This window comes from Apis mellifera, linkage group LG15 (assembly GCF_003254395.2).
Source record: "Apis mellifera strain DH4 linkage group LG15, Amel_HAv3.1, whole genome shotgun sequence".
NCBI classification, from domain to species: domain Eukaryota; kingdom Metazoa; phylum Arthropoda; class Insecta; order Hymenoptera; family Apidae; genus Apis; species Apis mellifera.
In genome coordinates, this window is record NC_037652.1 from 7,851,582 (window position 1) to 7,878,834 (window position 27,253).

At 26.2% G+C, this 27,253-nt stretch overlaps 5 protein-coding genes across 13 annotated transcripts; 3 read left to right on the plus strand and 2 right to left on the minus strand.

Moving 5' to 3' along the window:
* Window positions 1–466: 466 nt before the first annotated feature.
* On the plus strand, window positions 467–3,182 carry LOC412886 (tubulin alpha-1 chain). The gene is made up of 3 exons (XM_396338.7): window positions 467–959; window positions 1,270–1,489; window positions 1,568–3,182. Exons 1-3 carry the CDS (start codon window positions 957–959, stop codon window positions 2,695–2,697), a joined length of 1,353 nt encoding a protein of 450 aa, XP_396338.2. The 5' UTR covers window positions 467–956; the 3' UTR covers window positions 2,698–3,182.
* On the minus strand, window positions 3,032–17,953 carry LOC409713 (protein hu-li tai shao). 6 transcript variants are annotated; one of them, XR_409716.3, is made up of 16 exons: window positions 17,426–17,950; window positions 13,610–13,974; window positions 13,226–13,412; window positions 12,780–13,162; window positions 12,250–12,699; window positions 11,975–12,111; window positions 11,769–11,886; window positions 10,143–10,256; window positions 9,920–10,012; window positions 9,575–9,770; window positions 9,336–9,473; window positions 9,166–9,237; window positions 5,359–5,426; window positions 4,120–4,263; window positions 3,801–3,838; window positions 3,032–3,457 (listed from the first exon to the last, which is right to left on the minus strand). XR_409716.3 is itself a non-coding variant. In XM_006563596.3 (15 exons), exons 2-14 carry the CDS (start codon window positions 13,715–13,717, stop codon window positions 4,135–4,137), a joined length of 2,178 nt encoding a protein of 725 aa, XP_006563659.1. In that variant the 5' UTR covers window positions 13,718–13,974; window positions 17,426–17,950; the 3' UTR covers window positions 3,032–3,457; window positions 4,120–4,134. The 6 variants fall into 6 exon arrangements, 5 of the variants coding, with proteins under 5 accessions (XP_006563659.1, XP_006563658.1, XP_006563660.1 ...); XM_006563596.3 differs by lacking the exon at window positions 3,801–3,838 and having other exon boundaries at window positions 4,120–4,248; XM_006563595.3 differs by lacking the exon at window positions 3,801–3,838.
* A 964-nt stretch (window positions 17,954–18,917) lies between these two features.
* LOC409712 (short/branched chain specific acyl-CoA dehydrogenase, mitochondrial) lies at window positions 18,918–22,535 on the plus strand. Its single transcript, XM_393211.7, has 9 exons — window positions 18,918–19,126; window positions 19,859–19,973; window positions 20,112–20,212; window positions 20,337–20,543; window positions 21,025–21,195; window positions 21,512–21,637; window positions 21,747–21,929; window positions 22,008–22,143; window positions 22,247–22,535. Exons 1-9 carry the CDS (start codon window positions 19,097–19,099, stop codon window positions 22,420–22,422), a joined length of 1,245 nt encoding a protein of 414 aa, XP_393211.4. The 5' UTR covers window positions 18,918–19,096; the 3' UTR covers window positions 22,423–22,535.
* LOC100577209 (SRR1-like protein) lies at window positions 21,980–24,256 on the minus strand. Its single transcript, XM_006563604.3, has 4 exons — window positions 24,115–24,256; window positions 23,880–24,039; window positions 23,092–23,787; window positions 21,980–22,875 (listed from the first exon to the last, which is right to left on the minus strand). The coding sequence occupies exons 2-4, from the start codon at window positions 24,023–24,025 to the stop codon at window positions 22,860–22,862; spliced, it is 858 nt and encodes a 285-aa protein (XP_006563667.1). The 5' UTR covers window positions 24,026–24,039; window positions 24,115–24,256; the 3' UTR covers window positions 21,980–22,859.
* LOC100577320 lies at window positions 24,100–27,183 on the plus strand. 4 transcript variants are annotated; one of them, XM_003250245.4, is made up of 6 exons: window positions 24,100–24,242; window positions 24,314–24,386; window positions 24,891–25,222; window positions 25,657–25,735; window positions 25,845–26,047; window positions 26,380–27,183. In XM_003250245.4, the coding sequence occupies exons 5-6, from the start codon at window positions 25,892–25,894 to the stop codon at window positions 27,142–27,144; spliced, it is 921 nt and encodes a 306-aa protein (XP_003250293.1). In that variant the 5' UTR covers window positions 24,100–24,242; window positions 24,314–24,386; window positions 24,891–25,222; window positions 25,657–25,735; window positions 25,845–25,891; the 3' UTR covers window positions 27,145–27,183. The 4 variants fall into 4 exon arrangements, with proteins under 4 accessions (XP_003250293.1, XP_026301176.1, XP_016772166.1 ...); XM_026445391.1 differs by lacking the exons at window positions 24,100–24,242; window positions 24,314–24,386 and having other exon boundaries at window positions 24,827–25,222; window positions 25,649–25,735; XM_016916677.2 differs by lacking the exons at window positions 24,100–24,242; window positions 24,314–24,386 and having other exon boundaries at window positions 24,827–25,222.
* Window positions 27,184–27,253: the final 70 nt, after the last annotated feature.

Here is a 27,253-nt window from a genome sequence, read left to right on the forward strand (position 1 = left end):
TATTTTGGAAATTTCAGCTATCTATAAATCTTTAGATTAGAAGAAATTAATTTAATTATACGTATCAAACACATTACAATTCGTATATAAAAATATCTTCAAAAATTATATATAAAATAAAAATAATATATAGATTTGCTTAATGTTAAGCTTTAATTTATAATCATTATTATAAAATATACATATATTAAAATACAAATTAATGTTTCTTTTTTTTTATTAATAGAAAAAAATAAATTTAAAAATATAGAAATATTTTTTATAGATTTGTAAAAATATTAGAATACTATAATTTAACATATGTATATTTTTAGATTTATTATAGAAAAACCGAATTGTGAGGAACAAAAGGAATATACGTACAAATATATATATATATATATATATATATATATAAATAAATAAATATATATATATATATATATATGTATGAATAAAAATAGCTTATAGGAATTTGCATCATGAACTTTTTGTTCAACTGGCTATATACGATTTGGCTAACTTTGCTAGTTGTAGCTACCGTTATGCTATTTATATTCGTTTATTAGATTTAATCTTAAATACGACGTAACTAAAAGTGAATTTGTTTAAAAACATCTTGTGTCTATCTTAATAATGATTTAAAATTTAAAAAATGAATATTTTTATCAAATAGAAGCGTGCAAAGTTTTATATTATATTATAAAAAAAAGGAAGCCAATAACGAAAAATTCTAAAAGAGGAAAATAATTTTTTCAAATAATTATTTGTAATTTCTTGTGAACATTTCGAGACGATTCGAAGAGGAGGATATAAGAGGCCGACGACCGTTTCTGCATTGCGTCATTAAGTTTTAATCGTTCAAAGAAACGGTCTCATCTTCTGTGTAATCGTGTCGTGAAAAATTTTGTGCTTAATTATTTTATAAATTAATAGCATTAGCATTAATAAACTTTATTATTTTTACATTAATTAAAATGGTAAGAAAAATGTCTATTTTTCTAACTGAATGACTACTGAAATAAATATAAAGAAATAATTAAAAGATATAAAGATAAAATCAATAATTTAACTAAGTAATAGATTTAGGATTTCATTTAACGTTAGAAAATAATAATTATTGAAATATTGACAAGATAAAAAAAATAAATTTTGTTTTCTGATAATCTTTTTTTGAAGAAGGAACAGTGGTTTAATTTAGAATTTAGATAAATAAAAAAAATTAGATGAGGAAAAAAAAAAAAGAAAAAATTATTTCTTTCAAAAATAAAATTTTAAATGTTATTTTAGCGCGAATGCATATCTATTCATGTCGGACAAGCTGGAGTCCAAATTGGAAATGCTTGTTGGGAACTCTATTGTTTGGAACATGGAATACAACCGGATGGACAAATGCCATCTGATAAGACATTTGGCGGTGATGATAGTTTTAGTACTTTTTTCAACGAAACCAGTTCTGGCAAACATGTACCCAGAGCAGTATTTGTCGATTTGGAACCTACAGTAGTTGGTAAGAGAAAAAAAAGAAAATCATTTAATTATTAAAGATTAATAATAGAAATATTGAGATTTTTTTTTGTTTTTGTAGACGAAGTTCGAACTGGAATATATAAGCATCTTTTCCATCCAGAACAATTGATCACTGGTAAAGAAGATGCAGCAAATAATTATGCTCGTGGTCACTATACAATCGGCAAAGAAATTGTCGACTTGGTCATTGATCGAGTACGCAAACTAGCGGATCAATGTACCGGATTACAGGGATTTCTCATTTTTCACTCATTCGGTGGTGGTACTGGATCGGGATTCGCTTCTTTATTAATGGAACGTCTTTCTGTTGAATATGGAAAAAAATCTAAATTAGAATTTGCGATATATCCGGCTCCACGAGTCTCTACAGCTGTTGTCGAACCATACAATTCCATTCTTACTACTCATACGACTCTCGAGCATTCAGATTGCGCTTTTATGGTCGATAATGAAGCAATCTACGATATTTGCCGACGCAATCTGGACATCGAAAGACCAACTTATACTAATCTTAATAGATTGATCGGACAGATTGTTTCTTCAATAACAGCGTCGTTGCGATTTGATGGTGCTTTAAATGTAGATTTAACCGAGTTTCAAACAAATTTAGTTCCTTACCCAAGAATTCATTTTCCTTTGGTTACTTATGCTCCTGTAATATCCGCTGAAAAAGCATATCACGAGCAACTTTCGGTCGCAGAAATCACTAACGCATGTTTCGAACCAGCAAATCAAATGGTTAAGTGTGATCCAAGACACGGAAAATATATGGCTTGTTGTATGCTTTATAGAGGAGATGTCGTCCCAAAGGACGTGAATGCAGCGATCGCTACTATTAAAACAAAACGAACAATACAATTTGTTGACTGGTGCCCAACTGGATTCAAAGTTGGTATTAACTATCAACCACCAACAGTTGTACCGGGTGGAGATTTAGCTAAAGTACAACGAGCTGTTTGCATGTTGTCTAATACAACAGCTATTGCTGAAGCTTGGGCTCGACTTGATCATAAATTTGATCTTATGTATGCTAAAAGAGCTTTTGTTCATTGGTACGTTGGCGAAGGTATGGAAGAAGGTGAATTTTCTGAAGCTCGTGAAGATCTTGCAGCTCTTGAAAAGGACTATGAAGAGGTTGGCTTAGATTCAACTGATGTAGAAGAGACAGATGCTATTGATGAATACTAAATTGAATAATCTACTCATTTTCCATATATTATTTAATTTAATTAATTCTCTACCATTTTTCTCTAATATCCAATTTAGAGTTTTGCTTAGAATCTTTTCTTCTTCTCTTCTATTTTATCTCACAAGTGATAAATATACTTTTATTACAATACTTATTATTGAATTAAACTTAATATTAAAACATATCAAAATGTATGGATATAATGATGATATGTTATAAGTATGATGTTAAAAAAGATTGTATAATAAACAGAATTTGAATTAAGAAGAAATTATGAGAAAGGATATGGATATAGCAGGAATAGAAAAATCAAATATCCATACAATCAAAATATTGTATAATAAGACAAGGAAATTTTTTTCACATCTTTTCTCGTCAATTAGAGACGTATTTCTTTTGTCTTGTTTTATTGCATTACACAAACGGGGCTGGGGAGGCAAAATTAAATAGCGGATTAAATAGTTCAGCGCGACGCTTTAACAAATTAAAAACGTAAAAACATTAACAGTACAATATAGTTTCTTATTGTAGACGTAATGCGATGGCAGTCTTGAGTCCTGGAAAGATGCTGTGATTGTTGCATGATTATTTCAATTTTCAAATTTCTATATTCTATTTCCTATTTTCTATTTTCATTCGTTTCCGGTATATGCATTTTTGACTCGCTTTGCGATCTTCGACTCTTCTCTGTCTCGCGGATTAATTCTTCATTCAATAATTGTTCTTTTATTTGCGATAAGCTTTTGCTCCTGGCAGTGTCTGGAAATAAAAAGCGGAAACAAAAATCTTTCATAAAATACAACTATTTCTACTCATGATGCAATAAAACACAAGAGACGTATGACTTTCGGAAACGAACAAACAAAAAAAAAAAAAAAACTACTATAAGTATTCTAAACAATAACATGTGATTGTATAAATATTATTATAGCAATCATTGCGACTATAAGATATGATATCTATTATTGCAACTATGCGAATTACAATAGCGCCAACAGCTCTTCTACTCTATATAAAAAAAAAAAAAAAAAAAAAAAAAAAAGAAAAGGAAGAGAAAAAAAAAAAAGAAAAAAAAATTTCTTTTGAGATAAAAATTTCCTACCTTTTATCTTTGTATTTCTTCTTAGTATTTCCGAAATACTGAAATTATCGATATATATATCGCGTAGTTATCATTACTCAAAGATAAAATATCAAGAAATCTTAACACTTACTAGTTTTTATCTTTAAATTTTTCTCGTGTGAATTATCTTATCAATTTTGCTCGTGTAACATCGATGCGTATGCGATAATACAATTATAATCAATAATCGAAAAAAAAAAAAATTAAAAAAATTGATATGTAATCGAGAATTATATAGAAATTGGATATTAGAGAAAGATTCAATTCCCATTATTATGTTTAACATATATATACGTACCAAAGTTAGGACTACCTACGCCTCGACTGGCTTCTTCTTTTCTTTCTTCTTCTTTAGGAAAGAGGGTGTTCTAAGGCCTTTCTTCTTCTTTTTTTCCTTTTTCGGAGACTCCTCGCTAACGCTCACATCCTGCGACACGGAACCCTTAACACGGAAGGTCCCAACCGTAACCATAAACCTTTCTGCATGCACATGCAAGTAGCCAATTCTCTTCCTCCTTCTTTCTCCCTATAAGCGCGCACGCGCGCGCGCGTGTTCTTTTCCCCTAAGATCTTTTACTTGAATATAATACATGTCATTCTGTCATTTCTGGATATATATGCATATACGTAGATACATGTACATATAAACAAACGCGCACGCGTGTCTCATTTTTTTTTTTTTTTTTCCTTCGCCCTTTAGCGTTTTGCATGATCTTTATTATGTCCATATAATAATCGGAGTCATCCTTAGATTCATGCAAGCGAACACTAGAGGCGCACTACCTTAATTCATAGCATGATGTATCTCACAGTTAATGAAAAAAGCAGCATTTGTGCGTGATTCTTACGATTCGTTTGACAGCGAGGATGAGATTGTGAAATGATGATTTATAAACGAAATTTTTAAGATTGTTCTGAGACGAAAAATTCCCAACTAACATTTCTTACATATAAAAAAAGAGATCCGAATTAAATTCGTTAGAAATATTTAGTAAAGGATAAGGATATGTGTAACTTGAACATTTTTGATGAAATATTGCTTTATATATACAGAATGAATCAATAATTGGACGTGAATAAAACATTGAGTGAAAAATAATTGTTATTATTATAAGAAACTAAGAATTAAACTTCAAAATATTATCTTGAAGAAAGGAAAGAAATCACGCGATTATTAAAAAGAAAATAAATACAATTATTTATACTATTTTATATTATTAACTTTACATTGAAGAGAAAAATCGAAATTCCACGAAAATTATATCGTTTTTATTCTTGTTTTTTAATGTTATTAATCGCATAAAAGTTGTAGCATATATAATAATAACATAACTCATTCTGTATATATATATACACATATATATGAATTTTGTTATAACATATAGATCTGAATCCTCGAGCTTTATTATAAATTTTCTTAATCAGTTGTACAAGAAAAATAAAATTAAATATGATATGTATGTACTATTTGTTGTATATTTCTAATAAAACTCGAGGACAATATAGTATTTAATAAGAATAATATGAAAAAACAAACCTCTTTACTACTTTGAGAAAATGTACTGTGATGAGCATCAGAGTGATCGCCGTTTACGGTATTTTCTCCTGTAACACAAAATGCAAAACATTGTAGTATCTTTAAGAAATTTATCTACAAATATAAAAAAAAAGAAAAAAAAAAAAGAAATAAATAAGAAATCATCAATATCAATAGTCAAATATACGCTTACCTCAAAAATGAAAAGCAGTATGTGATTCTTGTTCATTCTTCAAATGTTTCAAGTAAAAGGTCACATTACAAAATCAATTGAGACAAACATTAAAATATATATATTACAAAGGATATTAAAATAGTTCATATTGGGATTCTCGTATCTTGTTATTTTTTTTTAAAATTGATTTATTTACGAAACATGTATTCAATACAAATAAAAAGTAAAAAAAATAAAGAAAGGACTCACAAAAGGAAATATGCAAAAACAACTATTTAAGAGCGTGAGTAATGCGTACAATACAACTGTAAACAATAGGAAATAAATTAAACGAAAACTTTATGAAGATAAAATATAAATTAATGTACTATTTTATCGTTTCAATTGTCTCTCTCTCTTTTTTTTTTTATAAATTAATATATCATTTTATCATTTCAATTGTCTCTTTTTTTTCTACTTAAACATATCTTATTCAATATGTATTTCTCATTGCAAATTCATGTAAATTAAAATTAAAATAAATAAAAAAAAAATCTTAATAATAAACGAAAAAAAAAATTTCCTATAGTTTGTAATAACATGCAAGAAAGAAATGATGGTTATTTTGTTATTGTTTCATCACAAGAAGGAATAAATGTAAAAAAAAAAAAAGAAAATGTAATGTAATGTACTTCACTAAAATAAATATTATATCTTTATAAGGATAGTACTTCTGTAACTGTAAAAAAAAAACATTTGATCGCGTTTTTTTAAAGAAAAATATTTCTGATACTCTTTAAAACGCGACTAGATAATTCTTTGCTATTTTTATATATCATTCGTAAGATCATTATGCTGACTTTCTTCTTGAATATCTGTGTTGTCATTTATATCATTAAATCGATCATAGTTCAAATTTGTAATCTCTTCGTTCGATTCTTCTTCATTTATAGATATTAACGAAGGACATTCTTGATCGTAATTCACCGTATAAAATTTCATACAATGAATACAATCGATACATGTATCTATAGGATTAGAAACATCCGTGATATGTAATCTTTTATCATTTTCGAGGGAATTATTCGAATTTCTATCTTGTTCAATATTAATGATGTTCCCAGTTGTATTTGATGGTAAAATAAACAAATTCTCCACATTATTATCCTCTATATCATGCTTATGTGATACTTTATTTTCAATAATATTTTCAATGTTATGGTTTTTCTCTACGCGAAAATTTAATTCAAACGCTTTGTCGTTAATATTAGTTTGTTTCTTTTTCACTATTGTATGGAATTCGAAAATTGCTTCTGCTTCCATCACTTCTTCTGCTGTTTCAAGAGATTCATTATTTTTTTCATTTATTTCAATCAAATTCGTAGAAGCAATAGCAGGTGCAGTTTGTTCATTTTGAAAAGATGCTTTCTCCAATTCATCATTGTTTGATATTATCAAATTATTCATTTGCTGATGATCGTTTTCGTGATTCACAGTATAACAATTTTCTATTTCTTTTAGATCTACGTTTTCACTGGCTTTCACATTTTTAAATTCGTCATACATATCTATCACATGGTGAATAATCTCGTGTACAACAACAATAGAAGCATTTTGACTATTCTGATACTTTTCATTTTCTTTCAGCTCGTAATCATTATCCTTCACACTTAAACATGATGTTGTAGTTGACAAATGTTCAGAAACTGAGGATGACAATGATCTACATTGTTCGTTTACATCTGATAATATGTCATAAACTTTTTCAAAAATCTCATTTAACAAATAATAAATAGTCACGTACGTATCATTTACATTCAGTTCAGCTATAATCTCATTCGCACTATCGCTGATGCCGTTTTGAAAGAATTCATCAGTAGTTTCGATTAATTCTCTGACTTCAGGCAGACCTAACGTATCCAATGATTCGTTCGAACGATTTTCAAAATGTCCATTATCAAAGCATAGATCGTTATTCATAATTTCAGGACATATTCCATTAGAAGATTCATATTTTTCGCCATTAAAATCGGACCAAATATAATTATCAGATTTATCATCTAAACAATCTTCGTTATTCCATTGTTCGTTTTTGAAATTCTTTTCTTTGCTTGATCGCGAAAAACAATTCTGTTTTAAATCATTATCATGTTTCAGTATAAATGGTGACAATCTCAACCATTCATCCAACATCTTGTTATTGCTGTGTTCATGATCATCTGAATTTATAAAAGGAGTTAAACTATATATTAAACTCATATCAGTAGGATCTAAACTATATTTTGTTGAAATTTTAAGTCCAGAACGAGACAATGCATTCAATTTTGTTTTTGACGATGAAACATTTGAACGAATGCAATTTACCATTTCAGCAATCCGTTCTACAGAGCTTGTATCAATCGACTTTAAATTTGTTTTTGCATTTTTATCACAGAAATCCAATAAATTTTCATTATTTTTCCATTCCAATGATCTGCAAACCTTTGGCTTTTTTTTATTATACAATTCTTTTCGCATTTTTTTATCTTCTAAGTGAACTAGATTTGAAACTTGTTCAAGATCATTATACTTTGTTCCTATCGAATAATTTACTTCCTCATCAATTGAAATAATCGGAGGACGAGGATAGTATTCGATTAATGTAGTTACTAACCGCTTCGCGATTATATCACTTCGAACAATTTCTAAACGTGGTTCACATCGATATAGTTCAGCAACTGAATAATCACGCTTACGAACAACGCAGACTTCATTTTCAATCTTGTTCTTATACTCGTTATGTCTGTAGTATCTGCTGGATGAATCAGGATCTGTAACCATATTGCCCAAAAACACTACAACTCTATTTTAATATTTATTCCTTTTATTTACCTTCTTTCTCGTGAAGACAGAAGATAGTTATTATGATCACGGATGCTCACACCTACGTATTTAAGAAATTCGTTGCATTCATGAAAGAATGATATATATATATAAAATATTCGATAAATCAACTCATATATATACATATATATACTGAAATAGACTTCTTAAGAATTTCTTCAGTTTTTATAATCCGAAATGATCACATCGTTTCTTTAAATAATTGGAATGATTTATAACTGACAAAGAAAAGTATAATATGTACATAGATTTATAAAAATGAATGTGATGTAAGATAAAAACGTGCATTGCGGGATAAAAATGAAAGAAAAGGAAGTTAATAAAAAGGAAATAACATTGATGTACTGTAGCAAACAATGAGTATGCAAAAATATTTATGTGAACATGCGTATATTTGTGAATATACAGGCATGCAAGGTGCAAGCGTTAGTGATCATAAATTAAAATGATAAAAACTAAAAATAGCATAGAAATACAATAATTAATTGCATTATCCTCATGGATCAAGCCTTGTAATCGTTATTATTAATTATAAAAAATTCAAAATGTATTTCATGTGAATTTGATATTACAAAAGCAAAAGAGAAAAAATATTTACAATATTAAATATTAGTAAACAAAAAGTTAACACAATACAAGGCTTTTTTTATATCAATCGAACATGCAAATTATATTTCTTTCAGTGATTTTTAAGAAATCTTTATCTCTATAAACATGAATAATTTTAGAATTGAAATTTTTGAAATTAGAAATTATCAAAAATAACTTACCATCACTCAATACAACTTCAGGTTGACTTGGTGCAGGCACTTGTTTCGTTTCTATTCGTAATACTCGGGGTTCTACAAGTAATTAAAATACAATGCATTAATTAAATAATTTGTTAATTTCAATATCAAGATATAAAATATATTGAAAATGTCTTGTGATGATTACTCACCATCTCTGCTTTCCTCTTCTGTTTCCGATGTTACTGATACAGGTGACTGAATAGGACTTTTGGCAGTGCTCGATTCATGTGTTGCGCGGCTGACATTAAATGATGATAATGCTTCCGATTCTGATTGCGACTCATCATCTATAAAATGCATATCAATAAGATTATATTTATAATTTTGATATGTGTTTATGAATAATATAAATTTCCAATTGACAATAAATTTATGTTATCCTACGTACAGATATCTCCTTTTTGTTTACGTTCCACTTCTCGTTTGTACTGATCAAGTTCTTGATCAGTAATAGCATCAAAAGGATTTTTGGCATACGGAGTTTTATAAACCATTGCGTTGTGTTGAAATCCTCTTTGTATAATACCTTTACTGGCTGCTCCTACCAATACTACTTGTTCTCCTGTTCCGCTAATAGTGGCATCCTTCCATAAGTGAATATTTTTTTTATCAATATATACATATGTTTTAAAACATAAAATAAATATAATTGAACATATAATTTGACAGTAAATTAAGAAATCATTAGTACTTCAATTTTATAATTATTATTTAAAATATTATCTTATAATACCTGCATCTTTTTAGCTTCTTCCCACGTAACACCTTCTAGTATATGAGATTGTGGTCCAGCTGATATCTTGTCTGCTCTACGATAATCTTTTATCTAAACAAAAGAAAACATAGCTCCAAGGATTGAATCAATTTGTGAATACAAAGTAGTTAAAATTGTTTCATTAAATTGTTTAAAAAAAGGATTCATATAAATTGCACTATTGAAATTTCATTTCACTTACCTGTTGTTGTATTTGTTTAAATTCCTTTGGATTGGTATTTTTCGGTACAAATTGAAGGGCACTGTCGATCTTCACCGGTGTACTGCTATGGGTCGGAGATCCGTCTGACACCCACTGCACACAAAACCAGAACGTTAGTCGACCCTCATCAATAATTCGACATCTGACACAGCATTATTTTATATATATATTTTCGTATTGTCTGCATATGTTATGTGTGCCTGCTTTGCTGGTGATGTCGTCGTATTATTTTAATTTTGCATGTAAATTTTGCACGTCATTGATACTGCGATATTTATTTAAAACTATTATTAATCTTTATTCTCGTGACATTAAATAAAATGATCATGTCATATTTATTTTTATCATTAATAATGAAATTTTTTTTATGCGTTTCGTATCTCTCTCAATCATTCTCGCTTTCGCTCTCTTTCCCACTCGTTTCTTTACTCTCTCACTCTATAGGGTCGATCGATCTGGTTTTGTAAATGCAGTGGGACGAAAAGTTGAATATCCATCCCTTAGACGACACAACAGGCACACATTCATACACAGTTTTGAATGTGAATCGGTCAAACGATATTCGTATGCATAATATATATGATTAACTGAAGTTCGATTTTCGTGTAGCAATATTAAAATGCTATAAACTCGAAAAAATGCTCGAGAATACAGCTTCTATTGCTCATCGAACTGATCATCAAAAAATATTCTCTTTCTCTTGTTCCTATATGATGTCACACCATTATAAATGAAAAAAGGGTTTTTTATTATTATCTTTTTTTTTTTGAAAAATTACCTACAACACACGATAAACAGTAGACATATATTTATTCATATACCACAAGCTACAAGAGAGAGGTGCAATAAGCTTTTATTATAATTTTAATCGATCCAAAAAAAATGCACAATATCGTAATAATATTTATTTAGAACTACATTTTTTTATTCTAATAATAAGATCATTTAAAATTTATTAAATGTATCCTTTTTGTTCAGGAATAGACTAAGCTTTATATTTTCTTTTTCCTCTCTCTATTTCTCTCTCTTTCCTTTTCATGTATTCATATATTTTCTATTATATTTTGATAAAGTGGAATGTATAGAAAGTATTGACAATATCACTATAGAGATTATAAATAATGAGCAAATAATGCAATATAATTAAACAGAGAAAATCAATGTTTCAGACTAATCTTGAACTATAGTTTTAGTATGTTTTTATACAAAATGTAATAAATTATATTAAAAGAAATGGACAATTTCGTACAATGTTATTCATTTGCTTTTTCATCACAACAAGGAAAAGCAATATTATTGAAAACTAATATTTTATATGATCTTTTTCTGTGACGACTAACGGTGATAATTAAATTTTGATAAATAACTTTTTTGAAGATTATAAATGTAACAACATGTATATATGTAAAATATTCACAAATCTTAATGTTAAAGAGTATTATTTCTATAATATTATGCAAGATGGTTGTAATGCTTGCGCAAATTTCACTTTTTTTCCATACATTACTTTATACTTTTATATTTATATCAATTTTGTTGATCTTTCATTATAGAAGCACGCCGTTACATCTACTCATCTTTATTCTCAAAAGTGATGACTTCTACCTTTGTTATTTTCTTCGGATCAGGAGTTCCTGTTTCAAGTATCTCGACCTTTTGATATACATTGGGCGAATTTAACCAACGTGATCTATCTGTACCTTTACGACCACCTTTCCAAAGTCTATAAAAAATGGAGAATATAAATGGAAAAGTTTTTTTTGTTAATTCTTTAATATACATAACAAATTTTATCTAAGAAACATATTTACCCTTGTTTATATAATTCTTCCTCTTCAAGTAAATATCCTAAAGACGAGACCGCTGGCGGTACTTCTACATCATTTCGAGGCCGCGGAGGTTCTCCTTTCACTAATGGATTTCTGTATATATAACCAGTTCGGAAACCCTGCCAAATTATATTATTTATATTATATTAAATTATATTTGATAAATATATACGAAATAATTAATAAATGAAAATCAAATGCATTATTTCTAAACAAAAGAATGAAAATAAAAAAAAAAAAAAAATCTATATACTCACAGCATTATCAAGCATCCGCATAAGAGCTTCGAATTCAGTTCCACCGATTCGCCAACGCTTTTCAAGTTTCTCAGTAAGAGCTGTAGTTTCAGAGATTGGAACTGTTTGTTGCGGTGTCGGTGGTTTTCTCGAAGCTTCGAATATAGCTTTTTTAGATTCTTCAGAAATAAGATTTAAATTATCCAAACCGGCAGGCATTAATTTCAATTGAGTCTCACAAGCTAGGACCATATTATAAACATTGAAGAAAGCTTCTTCGACAGTTTCTCCACAACAGAGAGCACCGCGATTCGTTAACAACATGATTTTGTTCATTGGACCAAGATTTCTTGCTATCTTCTCTTTTTCCTCTGGTTCAAAAAATCCACCTATATATTGATGCGTGCTTACCTCTCCTATTACTATACTTTCTTGTCCTATTGGCAATAATCCGCACTTCAATGACGAGATCTAAAAAAAATAAATGAAATATTACTTTTTTTAAAAGTAAAATTAAGAGATATCTAAAATTATGTTATTTTTATACTTACAGCAGTAACGGACGGAGTGGTAATATGAACAATGCATTTTATATCAGGTCTTGCAGCATGGATTGTTGAATGCAATTGAAATCCTGCCACATGAACCCCAAAATTGGTTGTTCCTTGTTCCACGATTGTTCCTTGCATATCAACTTTAATCAAACTTGAAGCAGTAACTTCATGATACAATAAACCATACGGATTAACTAAAAAGTGTTCTTGATCTTGATTTAAACGAGCTGTAATTTGTCCTCCAACACCTTGAGTCCAACCATAGAGATCAAGCAATCTAAATACTGCTGCCAATTTGCAGCGCAATAATTTCTCTCCCTTTGCATAACCCATACTTTCAACACCACGTATATCATTGATAGGTAATACACAATTTGAATCTGTAAAAAAATTAATTACTTAAGCATTTAAGCAAATATTTGAATGATATTTCACAAACATACTTTTAAAAATATTTCCGTTGAATCGAGCACCTTGTGCACCCATCATGTCCGAGATTTGCTGTAATAGACCTGATGGTCCAGCACCATCTTTCATTTGTGTTTCAATTATGCGTTCTAATTCTTCTCGAAAAAGTCGCGAATTCATCATCATTTCAACTCTCTTCCTCCTTTCCATCTCTCTCATGTCCTATGAAATAATACAAATATTTAATTTTAACATATTTTTTAAATATATTTTATTAAAGCTATGTACACAAATATCAAAAGCATTTGTTTTACAGTTTTAGAAATCTTAATATATGATAAGTCCATTTAATATCAATTAGAAACGTAATAGATACATAATAAAGAATATAAAAAAAATCCATTTTTTAAAAATCTTACCGCATCAATATCTGCAGGCCGCATTTTGCTCTTTTCTTCTTCTGTCAAACCATCCATTACTCCATTCGTATGTGGTTCGGATAATGGTTGTTGACTTGTATCTGCCATCCTTATTTTTTTTACTTACTGTCTCTTTACCAATTCCTTTTTATTTTTTTCCAAATTATATTTTTCTTTTGTATTTTTTATCGTATTTCTATTTGTTATCACTATCACCACCACTTTCACATTTACCACTACTATCACTAACACTGTCACTATCGTCTTCGTCGTCACCACCGTCACCACCACCGCCACCACCACCACCGCCTCCTCCTCCTCCACCTCCGCCTCCTCCTCCTTCCACCCCCGCCGTTGGATACCGGCTAAAACAAAATATTTTAATATTATTATATAGATATATATTAAAAAATTAAAAAATAAAATGGAAAGATTAATTCAGTTATCTTTTTTATCTTTTCATTTAAACGATATTAATTTTTTATATTTCGATTTTTTTATGTTTTTGATATGCATAATAAATATTGAGTTATTATTTATTTAAAAAATAAATTTCATTATATCTTTTTTTTTATTTTTTAAATATGAAAAGCAATGAACGCAAGAAAACCGACAGAAGATAGCAAACGATCAATAAAGTTACGAGTAACAGTGAAGTAGAGTAAGGTGCGTCGAACGCGTAGATAGAAATGACAAGAATCCCTAGTACGACTGAAATCGTAGCTTTCTTTTTTCAAATTCTTAGTAAGTTTATTTATATCACGTGTTTCTATTGCTGTATTCTACGTCTGTTCCCTCATTCTCATCTTAAAACCACTTTTAATTTCCGCATTATATTTTTCTTTTTATATTTTTAAATATAACCTATATTTTAAATGTAAATATAATGTAATGTTTAAATGTAAATATTTTCTGTAATTACATGCATACATAAAAATATAAATATAAAATTTCCTGAAAATAATTGTATGTTAATATGAGTTTAATGAATGTTGGATCCATAATAGCATTTTAATGAAAATAACATTAGAATATTTTCAGGATATTACATTAACCTTAATTCAATTTTCATTCAATGACTTTTCAAATTAGAGAAAAATAAATGGTAAATAATAAAATGGAATTTTTTTTTAAATATCAAAATATTGTGATGAAAAAACGAAAGTAAATATATTTTATTTATTTTTAATTAATTGTTTCTAATATATCAAGCAACATAGTATCTCTTATAATCTTGTTCAATGACTCTTAATAATTCGGAAGCATACGTTTAACCCAAATTCATAACTTCCGCAAATACTATTCTAAAAGAGCAAATCATAAAGAGTATTCAAATTTTTTCAATTATTTTTTATATATATTTTATATATAAATAATAATAATAATTGATTTCAAAATAATTTCTCACAATGTTTCTATCATAAATCTATTGCTTTTTGATATTTTTTTTATTAATTAATGTTAAACCAAATATTTTATACACAATTATACAAAAAATAAATTTATTAAATAATTTTTATAAATTTTTTTAAAATTCTAGTAAATATTCTAACAAACTGTATTCATAATTTACAATCATTATCTATGAATTCATCGAGTTAAACACTGAAAAAAAAATTCAATAAATATCAAATACATTGTCTTAATTTCGATATAATTAATCTCACATATTTGATTCTCATTAAATTTTCATTCTAAAAGGAATAAATAAAAAAATTTATATAATTCTGATTCTTTCCTATATTTACTTAAATATAGTAAAATATCGAATTTGATAATAAACTTTATCATTATAAAATAAATTTGCTTATAAAAAATAAATTATAATAAATGATGACAAATGATATAGGTATTTTTATTAATATATATTTTTTATATTTTCTTATACTAATATTTATTCAAAAAATAAAAATTTAAAATTAATTTTTAAATTTGAATTAATTTTTTTTATTTATACATGTACATGATTATTATGATTAACTAATTCTTTAATTGTAATTCTTTTAATTAATATTCATCAACGTTATTTAATAATGAATTAATTAAATTCCGGTTATTTGTGCTTAATCATCATTATCTTGCTATCATTTTATAATTTTTTAAATATTTTGTCTTTTTACAAATTTCTTAAGAAATTATTTAATCTCTATATAAATTTTAATATTTATTGTCAAAATTTTAAATTTGAATTGCCAAAATCAATATAGTATAATCAAGTACTGTTGCTATTTTATTAAAAAATTTAGATATATAAAAAAATACCGATAATGTATTGAACTATTGAGATAATCAGCTGAATGCACATATTACGTGTGAGATATTTAATGCGACGCGTCCGCTGTTTCTCGATGCGATGATGTCATAACTTAAAACGTAAAACTCACTATCGTTGCTCGTTAGGCACTACACTATATTACGTTTATCCAAATACGATTATCATAATCTAAATAAAAAAAAAAAAAAGAAAAAGAGAAAGAATTTTTTTTTAATTATTTAAATAATGAACAATAAAATGCTTCTGCTATATCTTATGTAAAAAAAAATCTGTATTTTATTAATAATAATATTTTCTTAATAATAAAAATAATAACTAATAATTATAATGAAATAAATTAAATCTGGATCAGTTAAAAAATGAAGCTCAAGAGATAAAGCAACACTGTTGAACATACAGGTGAACATTCCTTCTATAGAATCGAAACTCGAGAGCAGCAAGTTTATTTCCAAGCGACGATAGATTGCGCGCGGGCGGTTGAGAGTTATTATAAGGAAAAAAAAAATGTTCATAATTGCATACTATAATTTATTATCATTATATTTCAAATTATATTTTCTATAAAAAAAATGCAATCGACTTAGAATTTTGTTTAAGACATTTATACATGATCATACTTGTAGATGTTATACTAATATTTTGTCTCCGAATTCGATCATAAGGACGTCGAGACGAACTCAGCGTATGATTATTCGTGTGATACGCCCAAATGACCATTACATGTATGTCAATTTATTACTCTACAAACAAATGCGAGCAATCTGATATAAATGCGCACGCGCACGACCGCGCATTGAGTAAATTTTATAATATAAAAGAGTTAATTTTTACTATGATTGTCTTTTGTCAAATTTTCCTGACATTCTTACAGTATTAGATGTATAATGAATTAATTAAATACATATAGAAAATAATGAAAAAATTTGACTCGAATATTTTAATACAGATATGCTTATTTATTATTATCACTTTTGGATAGAGAACATTAAAATGATATAAATTTTCAAACGAAAATCTAAAATCTAAAATTAAAATTTTGATTTTAATACTTTCCCGCCGGTATACATACATATATATAAAATATTACGAAATATATTAAATAAAGAATGGAAAAATGAAAATATCATTATTATCGTTTTTAAGTTTAAACTTTTAATTTAAACTTAATGTTTGACACGAACATAGCAAGAAAAGAAGGTCAATGGTTTAACAATGCAAATGGCGATACAGCAATGGAGAGTAATGGTTTTCAATGGCGCAATTATGACAGCAGAAATCGTAATAATAATTATCAATGTATTTTTATGAAATATTCCATAACCAATGAAAAATATGATTCACAAGACTAAGAGGTTGTATATACAAATGTATAAAAAAACATCCAAGATTGCCGCCTAATCGACACGACACACCCCTTACGCTACGTCATTCTTGTCAATTATTTAGAACTATCGTCTTTCATATTTTAATAATATTGTGAGTTCTAAAATGAATCATATTCACAATAATATATTCTAATTTAATTATTTAAAATGACTTACCTAACACAAAATTAGGCGACTATTGTAGATGATCGATATATCCGTATTCGTTTGGGGAACCGTTTGACTCGCTGTTCGTATCACCGAGCGGTCGTTCCGTTCGGTGGACAGCTTCCCCGCCCCCGTCACCGTCGATGCTCTTCCGGCGGCTGGCAAACCTTCCCCAAACCTCCTCCACCTTCTGGTTCGCTCGTACTGCCACCACCACTATTCCTACCACCACCACTTCCACTTCCACTTCTACTTCTATCTTCTCTTTTCCACTTTCGTTTGCACTTCGTTCTTTATATCTTTCCTTCTCGTTTCAAGTTTTCAAGTTTCCAATTATATTAATTTTTAACCTATAATTTTACCATTCATTTAATAATATTTATGCTTATGAGAATCTTCATACTTGATCTCTATTTGACGATATATAGAAGTGAATAATTGAAAAAAATCTATTATAACTTCATTATCGAGGTTAATACTTCTTCGTCTCTACTCTACTCTCTGCATTCCTGTTTTTTCCTCGTACTAATTGTACAATGGACACGCGGATCTTGCGCACAATACTAGTGCGCAACGTATAGCTGATCTACGAAACTTTAAGAACAAACCAACGAAAGATCGCTTCTCGAAGATCTGATTGGTTATCTTTTAAATTAACGTCCAATCAAAATATTTGAATTTTATACAACCAATAATATTAAAGATATAATACGAACGTATCGAAAGTCATCATAAGTCGATACATTACGTGAATAATCGAAAATATTTCATACTATTGTAATATTTAATATTATATATTGTGTGTACAATAAGAATAGATTAATGTATATTTATGGATCAATTTAAAATATAAATGTAAAATATTGATTTTAAATTATTCTTAATATATTCTTTAGTATGTAATTCTATACCACAATACAATACTCTTATATGATGTTTATCCATTTATTTCTCTCCTTCATATGTATTTGATTAATTTCCACTCAATTTATCAATTGAACTTTATCTCGTTTGATTCGCAAACTTTAATTTGAAAAATAGCGGTTCAATTATTTTTAGAATATATACATATAAAAATTGAATAAAAAATTATTTTAATACTAGATTTTTAATATTATTTTAATAATATTTATGAAATATTTGATTAATAGCACAAAATAACTAAATTAATCAGAATAAAAGAACTTGTTTTATAATAAATAAAAGTATGATATTGGTTTTATAGAAATACAATCGCAACTTACAATATTAGAAAATTGAGATCATAACATAATAATATTCTTCGGTCAAAACAAATATATTAATAATAATATAATAACAATATATATTTATAATAATATTAACTTTGAATAAATATAATTATTATTTTTTTCATAAACAAATATCTTTTTTATTTATTTTTTTTTCAGATAAAAACCTGTTTGGCGCTTTCCATGAGTAGAATTAACTGGAAGTTTACTTTGAGCCAAACAGATATAATGATTTCTAATCGCGTCAGTGCTACAGTCTTCGATCTCATCTTTGACCAGACAACATTGATTTTTATCTCTTCTCATTTATTCAAATTGTTAGATTTTCGCTAATATCAATAGATTTTCTTTTAGTATTAATTTACAATTCTTAAAAATTATCAAAATTGATTTATAATTTGTGATTTAAGAAGTAAATATTAAATTAAATATGAATTTATTTACTCTTCAAATTAACCAGGTATGTATATATAAACGTTTCTGACGGTTCCATACAACTTTCGTCATTGGTTAATAATATAAACAAATTCAAATAAGTGATTTAATAATTTCAATATAGAACAAAAGGAAGAAATTATTTTATTAGTTTGATGACGTGGCATATAAAGATTTTAATTTCAATGAAATAATTTTCAAAAAAAAAACTTATAATAATTATTTGATTATTATTATATATTTTTTTTTCTTCATAATAATACAATTTTTTAATATCATTAATATTTTGTTTTTCATTACGTTTTATATTATATTAATTTTAATTTTTAAATATTTAATTTTCTTCTTTTCATTTTGTTATAAAAGAAATATTAATTTTAAAGATAGATAATAAAAATATCCTTATCAATTTTTTCAACAAAATATTTAAATATCTTTAATTTTTGTTTCATTCGAATTTATTCATTTTTTTTTAAATTCATTATATATATTATTATTATATATATCTTTATATATTATTACATAATTACTATGAATGTTATCTGTAATTGTATTGCACAAAAATGAATCACAAATCATTAAAAACTTCGCGATTGAAAAGTCAAGGATTTTTTAAAAATATTATTTATGTTATTTAAATATCGATTTGTGAAAAATATAATGTTTTTTTTTTTTTTGAAAAAAATTGAATTTCATATAGTTGAATTTCATATATACTCGAAAATAAAAATAAAATAAATAATAAAAAAATTTTCAGATATCCCGAAAAATATATAACAAAAAATATTTAAGTAAATGTATAATACGATTGAATCATAATCCTGGACCTTTATCCCAATTTACAGATGAAGAAATTTTAATGAAAGAAAGCGGTAATTTTTCTTATTATTAAATATTCATCATATAAATTGTTTTTTCGAACAGATATAATATTTTATTTTTTACTATTTTACTTTTAATTAATTCTTAAAATTATGTCTACGAAATGTAATTTATGTAAAATTTCTTAGTTAATAAATTAGCAAAAGAGGAAATTGCTCCGCTTGTACGTAAAATGGAAAAAGAAAGCAAAATAGATGAAGGATTAATACGAAAGCTTTTTGAAAATGGTGTAAGTCTACCGTTTTTCATTGTAATAAATTAATGTTTAGATTTGATATATATAATCTTTAGATATTTATTTTTTTCACCTACTTTTGAATGACGCATAATGCCTTTAATAAATTCATTGATAGTTAATGGGTATTGAAATACCAGAAAAATACGGTGGTTCTGGATGTAACTTCATGACAACAATTTTAAGTGTCGAAGAAGTTGCCAAAGTTGATGGATCTGTGGCAGCTCTAATAGACATTCATAACACTTTAGTAAATTCATTAATTAAGAAAGTTGCTACGGAAGAACAAAAAAAAAGATATCTACCAAGATTAGCTCAAGATTACGTAAGTATTATAAAACAATTTAAAGATAATATAAAATTTATTTCGAAATCGAAATAAAAATCGAAATATCTCGTGAAAGATTAATCCTACTTAAAAAATATTCTTACAAAACTTATTTGTGAAAAAATATTACACTAAAATAAAAATATCTATTATTAATAATTTTTCTATAAATTATAGATCATGAAGTTAACATTAATTATTTTAAATAGAATCAAAATTTTTATTACATTAATCGATATATTTCATAATTTTCTAAAAAAAAATTTGTAATAAGTTATGTCGAAAAATTTTTAATTTTAGAAATATTTTAACTTGAAAATATTTACAAAACTTATCATATAAAAGATAACAAATGTGCAAAACAGCGCTTTATTATTTATACGACTCTTTACGACTTATATATATATATAATTTTTTTATATTTTATTTTATAGCAAAAATATGCATACTTTTTTTTATTAATTTTTTATTTTTCGAGGCGGGAAGCTTTTGTCTTACGGAACCTGGTTCAGGATCAGACGCTTTTTCTTTAAAAACTATAGCAAAAAAAGATGGATCCGATTATGTGATAAGTGGAACAAAAATGTGGATTTCAAACTCCGATATTGCAGAATTATTTTTAGTTTTCGCAAATGCAAATCCTTCCGCTGTGAGTCTAATATATTCAATAATAAAAAAATAATAATCATAGTATATAAAAAATAATTGACTCGATTAAAATTATTTGATTTTACAATATAAAATATAATTCAAACAATTCATTTTATTTAATCATTCAATGCAAATTATTTTATTCGATTTCTATTGATAATCGTTCAACTAATTGTTCAAACGTAAGAAATTTAATTAACTTTTAGTTAATTTCATAATTTCACTATATTTTTTTATAGTATTTAAGTATTATAGTATTATATGCATTATAGTATTTAAACTTTTAAAAATTGATAATAAATTTTTGTGCATAGGGATATCGTGGTATTACAACATTTTTTGTAGAACGAGATACACCTGGATTGACAATAGCCAAACCAGAAGATAAATTAGGAATTAAAGCATCGGGTACATGTATGATTCACTTCGACAATGTCAGAGTAAATAAAATAACTTTTTAAATATATATAAAAAAATTTTGAATATTTGTTACTCATAAATACTTATAAATACTAATTCTTGTCTATACGATTTTTTTATCGAATAAAGGTGCCTGAAGATAATATTTTAGGACATTTTGGGCATGGATATAAATATGCCGCTGGATTTTTAAATGAAGGACGAATTGGTATCGGAGCTCAAATGATTGGTATAGCACAAGGTTGCTTGGATGCTACAATACCATATACATTAGAAAGAAAACAATTTGGGAAAGATATATTTTCATTTCAAGTATAAAAGAAAATTCAATTGTTTCTAATATAATAAATAACAAAATCAAATATTTTTTATTATTTTATTTGTTTCTAGTCTATGCAACATCAAATCGCACAAGTAGTTACTGAACTTGAATCTGCCAGATTATTGGTTTACAATGCAGCCAGATTAGTCGATATAAAAAAAGATGTAATGAAAGAGGCTGCTATGGCGAAATTCGTTGCATCGGGTAATTAATATTATAATTAATATTTTATTTATTTATTTTTTTTTTACGAAACCTTATAACCAATAAAAATAAATATAAAATTTATGTATTTTTTCCAATATAGAAACGGCTTTGCGTGTTACTGCAAAATGTATTGACTTTATGGGTGGAGTAGGATTTACAACTGATTTTCCCCAAGAAAAATATTTCAGAGATTCGAAAATCGGTACGATTTATGAAGGAACCAGTAATATGCAATTATCAACAATAGCCAAATGTATTCGTAAAGAATATTCATAAATATTATAATTAATTAAGATTTATTTTATATTTTTTAACAGTACTTTTTATACTTTTTTGTAATTGTTTCATTTTTTACTATTTTGTTTATTAATAAATCTATATTAATCTAATTATTGTTTAAATCCGAATTTATTTCGGATCATGAGGTAATTTAAATCCAACGAGATCTGCAGTTTCTTTAATACTTCGTTCACCTTTACCAGCATATCGGATTTTAATTTCTTTACACATACGCTGAGAATTTAGGTAACAAAGATACGTTTCTGCTAAATTTTTTAATTCTTCTCGTGCTTTGCACAAGACTTCAGAAGTTTCTCGATGAGATTTTGCTTGTTCCAAAACATACTGTATCATAATATTATTTTTTGCTTTTTGTTCTGATGACGTTCGTCGAATTTCTTGTATGAGCGAACGAAGCAATTTTGCGTTTGGTTTCATCTTTCTTCTAATCTATAACAGATAAAATATGTTGTTTATCGATTGATACTCAATACTTTCTATTTTAAATTTGCATTAAACATTATTATCTTATTCAATACTTTAGAAATTTGATACAGTTATTTTTATTATAATATACAATTCAATAATTTATAAGAATAATATAATAGTATACAACTTAATGATTTATAAAGATTTATTTAATAGTACATAAAAAAATATAATTACAAATTCTTAGCATCTATTTCTTCAGTTTGTTTAGCAGTTAAATAATCAATTTCAATATCTTGATAGCAAGGTTTTTCTTGTTCGTTCCAAAAACTTTGAGGAATTTTACTAATATTTTGTTCAAGAAATATATGAATATTTAAATCATTAAATACTTCTTCGTATATGAAATTATTTTGTAAAACAATTTCTGTTACATATGGTTGTATACGCAAGATATAATCAATAGGACTAGATTTATTTGTTTTTCTGAAATTATCTGCCACAATTGAAAAACTGTTTGTTAAAAGAATGCATTTATTTAACTTTTTACACCAATTAGCATAAAGGAAATTATTAATTAAATGTACTGAACAATGTGGCATATATACTAAAGTAATATTATCACATATAATGCGTTTGCCTTCTTCATTAATTTTTATAACATTGAAATCAAGTTTTTTTAGAAACTCAATTTCTTTGGAAGAAAAAATCGGATCATATACATAAATTTGAGGATTAAAATGTTTTTTTAAAAACAAAAGTAGTGCTAATTGATATTTAGAAGATCTGCGATTAAAAAAATGACCCAAACCATAGCACACTATATCAGAAATACCATTGCCATCTAAAGCTTTTAATGAATCTTTCAAATAATGAAAAACATTATCAGCAAATGATGAATTTTTCAGTTCAATTTCAGCCTTTAGTAATTTTCTGAAATTATAAAATTGTTATAAAAATTTTATATATATTTAAAAAAAATATAAAATATATGTTTAAAATATATATATTTAAAAAATCCTTACCCAAAAACTGTTTCGTAATTAATGTTGTGATCGCCATCATTGTCATTGTTAGTAGATAAAAATGTACTTGAATGGCATATAGTTCGAATCTTAGGTGCACGTTTCTTTCGATTAGTTACGAGTTTAAATTCTTCACTGTCTCGCATTTTATATGTGTATTCTTATATATATGTGTGTGTATACATAGTTAAAAAGTAAATAATTTTGTTTTGTATGCGATCATTTTATTACTTACCTATTTAAGTAAAAGATTCATATACCCTTCATTATAATTTATATACCCTATGGTTTAATTACGTTTTTATAATTATAAGAATTGTTATAAAAAATATTTCAAAATATAACCAAGATTAGTAATATAAGGTAAGTGAATAAATTTAGAATGAAATGTTATACTAAAATAATTAAAAATAATAAATTGAAAAAAAATTAAGTTTCAGGATTTTCTCTAATAGATGGCTCTATATCTTACTTGTCTTCTATAGATGGCGTCACTATATCATTAAAGTAAAAAAATAGCAAATTTTATTAATTTTCAATAACTAATACATTATAATATTTAAGATATATATATGTAATAATGTTACATATATATTTTGTTAAGTTTTGCTAAAATTTTACATTGCTATTGTTCGTTTTGTTTTGTTTTTTAAAGTTTATTATTTATTTTTTATCAAGATTATTCAATCTTTTTTCTTATTCAATATATATGCATATATGATACGACTATAAATATTTAAGTCCTTCAAAAAATAAAAATACTTACTTATATATAATTAAAATATCTTTTTATATTTAACAATATATAAATATGAAAATGTTAAACAAGGATATAAACAAATATTATATTTTTTATAATCAACATTTTTAAATATTTTGATGATTAAAATAAAAAATTATATTTATATAATTTAATATAATTATATGATAGATATTTTATATATTTTGAATAAAAAAGAAGAGAAAAATAAAAATAAAGAGAAAATAAAAGCTAAATGCTTTGTGCAACAGAGTTCAAATGCGAATACGAATGATACAATCCATAAGATGTGATTACCACAAACAAAATATAGGATAGAGACCTATTATCACATCCTATACCTCGTTTCTGGTAAAACGTATGACGTATGCTTTATTCGTTGACAACAAATTAACTGAACGATGAGCCGATCTAAGAACGGTCGAGGAAGCGATTAACAAGTGTGGAGTAACAGTTATGATCGATCGGTATAAATCGATATGGATATGTAAGGAATCCATCGTAATGAATTCGTGCCGATCGATTTTTATCAACAGCGTTTTTAATATACTACGTTACAGAAGAAGAAACGTGATACGTAAAGGTAAAAGAAAAATTATCGCATTGATCATGTCAAATTGAATGCGCGTTTCTTGCGATAAATATAATATATATATATATATATATAAATATTGCAAAATAGTGACTTTCTATCTTTTTCTAATAATTAAAAAACATGAAAATATTAAACATTAACATCAACAATGTTTTCCTTTTTCTTCAAATATTTATAATTCATTATCTATTCGTTGCCATATTTGTTATAAATATTAGAAACAGGAAATGTATCGAAGTAATATACATAATTTAGATTTTTTTATTTATTTACAATATTAATGATATTTTTTTTTTATTTAAAAATTGATTATATTGATTTCTTTAGATCATTCTAAATTTTAACAACATTATAATTATAAATATATTAAAAATTTTATTTTATTTTTATAATCAAATACTAAAGTCATCTTAGTCTTTCAGAATTCATATACTAAACTTATGAAACAACAAATATAAATTATCTTCATCTCAGGGGTGAAAAAGTGAAATTTATGTTGAAGTAAGTTAGCAATTGTGGAATAATTTTATTCTTATTTTTTACGACGATACATTTCGAAAACTATATATATATATTTGGCCTCATTGATTTTTTATTCAATGTGATTCAGGCACAAGCGAGTAATACGATATCTACGAGAGACATTTTTTTTTAAAAATGTCTTTAAACATAAGAATGAATAAATGGGCTCCAAAATTGACAATCATCTTTCAGCTGACTATTTGGAGTATCATTGGAATTATACTTCTACAAAAAGGTGTAATCTCCTTGTGTGAAAAGACGAAAGTACGAAATGACACAATTAGCAAACAGGTTCGACATTCTAATCGATTCTGAATATACGATACTACATAATATTTTAATATTCTAAATATATATAATTAAATTATTGACAAATAATTAAATTATTAATGCAAAATTTTGGCAATATTTTTATAAATAAGTAATTTTGTTAATGAAGTAAATATTTAATAATTCAAAATTTAATAATAATAGTCAATTGTAATTAATTCATTATACATAAACAACGTATGTATTTGAATATTTAATTTAATATTTTTCATTTATGTTTTTTAAAAATTTGTACATACATTTAAAAAAAAAATATCAAATTAAGAAAATATTCGAGAATACTATTTTCACAGGAAAAGTTAACAAGATGGAATGAAAGTGAATTGTTTAAAGAATCAAATATTACAGAAAATCGTTTTAAAATAATAAAATTTCAAATAGACACTCAACGAGAAAACATTACTATTGATAAGCCTAAGAATATTACGTCGAATAAACAATGGCATACCGGCAATGGAATATTTAAAACGATTTCAACGATCAAAAAACGAACAACAATTCGACATGAACACGATACTAGAGATCTACATTCAATTCAATCTTCAACAATTTATTCAAATAACAAAAATGAAGTAGAGAAAATAAAGCACAAAGCGAATATTATTATTCCACTCATTTCTAATGAAAATCCTTATGAGACAGAAAACAGTAAAATGAATGATAGCATGTCAAGTGTTTCATTTGAATTCAAAGACTTTGGTACTACTAATTTAATTAGGTTGAATGAAAAAAAATTTTTTGAACACGAAAACAATGAAATATCCCATAAAAATATAGGAAACGATAAAAGTGAAGTCAAATCGCGACGATCACACGTAAATCGAGTCGGAACAGCTATTGCTATACTCATGCTTGCAATCGGTATTGTCATGTTACTTTTAGGACCGCTCATAGTTATCATACGTACTTTTAGTCAGAGAAGGCGGACCAGAAAAATGTTAAAATCAAAATGTTATAACGATCAGCCGCCAACTTACGAAGAAGCAACATTAATGGATCAAGCACCAAGATATTCGACGCTCCAATTGAATACAATACTTGATTCTTCTTCTCTTTAATCACTTTGATCTAGTTTTTCTTTTTTTTTTTTTTTTTTTAATACTCTTGATATTACATTTTCTGTCAAATTTTTTTTATATATTTCTGTTACTATTTTTAAAATTTTTT

Excerpts from the sequence above, each read along its gene's own strand:
- LOC412886 (XM_396338.7), top strand. Across the intron at positions 1,490-1,567 it reads TTTGGAACCTACAGTAGTTG|ACGAAGTTCGAACTGGAATA; the intron begins GTAAGAGAAAAA and ends TTGTTTTTGTAG.
- LOC100577209 (XM_006563604.3), bottom strand. The coding sequence starts at position 24,025 with ATGCGAGACAGTGAAGAATTTAAACTCGTAACTAATCGAAAGAAACGT. Across the intron at positions 23,788-23,879 it reads AATTACGAAACAGTTTTTGG|AAAATTACTAAAGGCTGAAA; the intron begins GTAAGGATTTTT and ends TTATAATTTCAG.
- LOC409713 (XM_016916675.2), bottom strand. The coding sequence starts at position 13,717 with ATGGCAGATACAAGTCAACAACCATTATCCGAACCACATACGAATGGA. Across the intron at positions 9,474-9,574 it reads TAAACAAAAAGGAGATATCT|ATGATGAGTCGCAATCAGAA; the intron begins GTACGTAGGATA and ends TGCATTTTATAG. Across the intron at positions 9,238-9,335 it reads AGAAGAGGAAAGCAGAGATG|AACCCCGAGTATTACGAATA; the intron begins GTGAGTAATCAT and ends AATTACTTGTAG.
- LOC100577320 (XM_003250245.4), top strand. The coding sequence starts at position 25,892 with ATGTCTTTAAACATAAGAATGAATAAATGGGCTCCAAAATTGACAATC. Across the intron at positions 26,048-26,379 it reads ATGACACAATTAGCAAACAG|GAAAAGTTAACAAGATGGAA; the intron begins GTTCGACATTCT and ends CTATTTTCACAG.
- LOC409712 (XM_393211.7), top strand. The coding sequence starts at position 19,097 with ATGAATTTATTTACTCTTCAAATTAACCAG. Across the intron at positions 19,974-20,111 it reads AATTTTAATGAAAGAAAGCG|TTAATAAATTAGCAAAAGAG; the intron begins GTAATTTTTCTT and ends AAAATTTCTTAG. Across the intron at positions 21,638-21,746 it reads TTCACTTCGACAATGTCAGA|GTGCCTGAAGATAATATTTT; the intron begins GTAAATAAAATA and ends TATCGAATAAAG.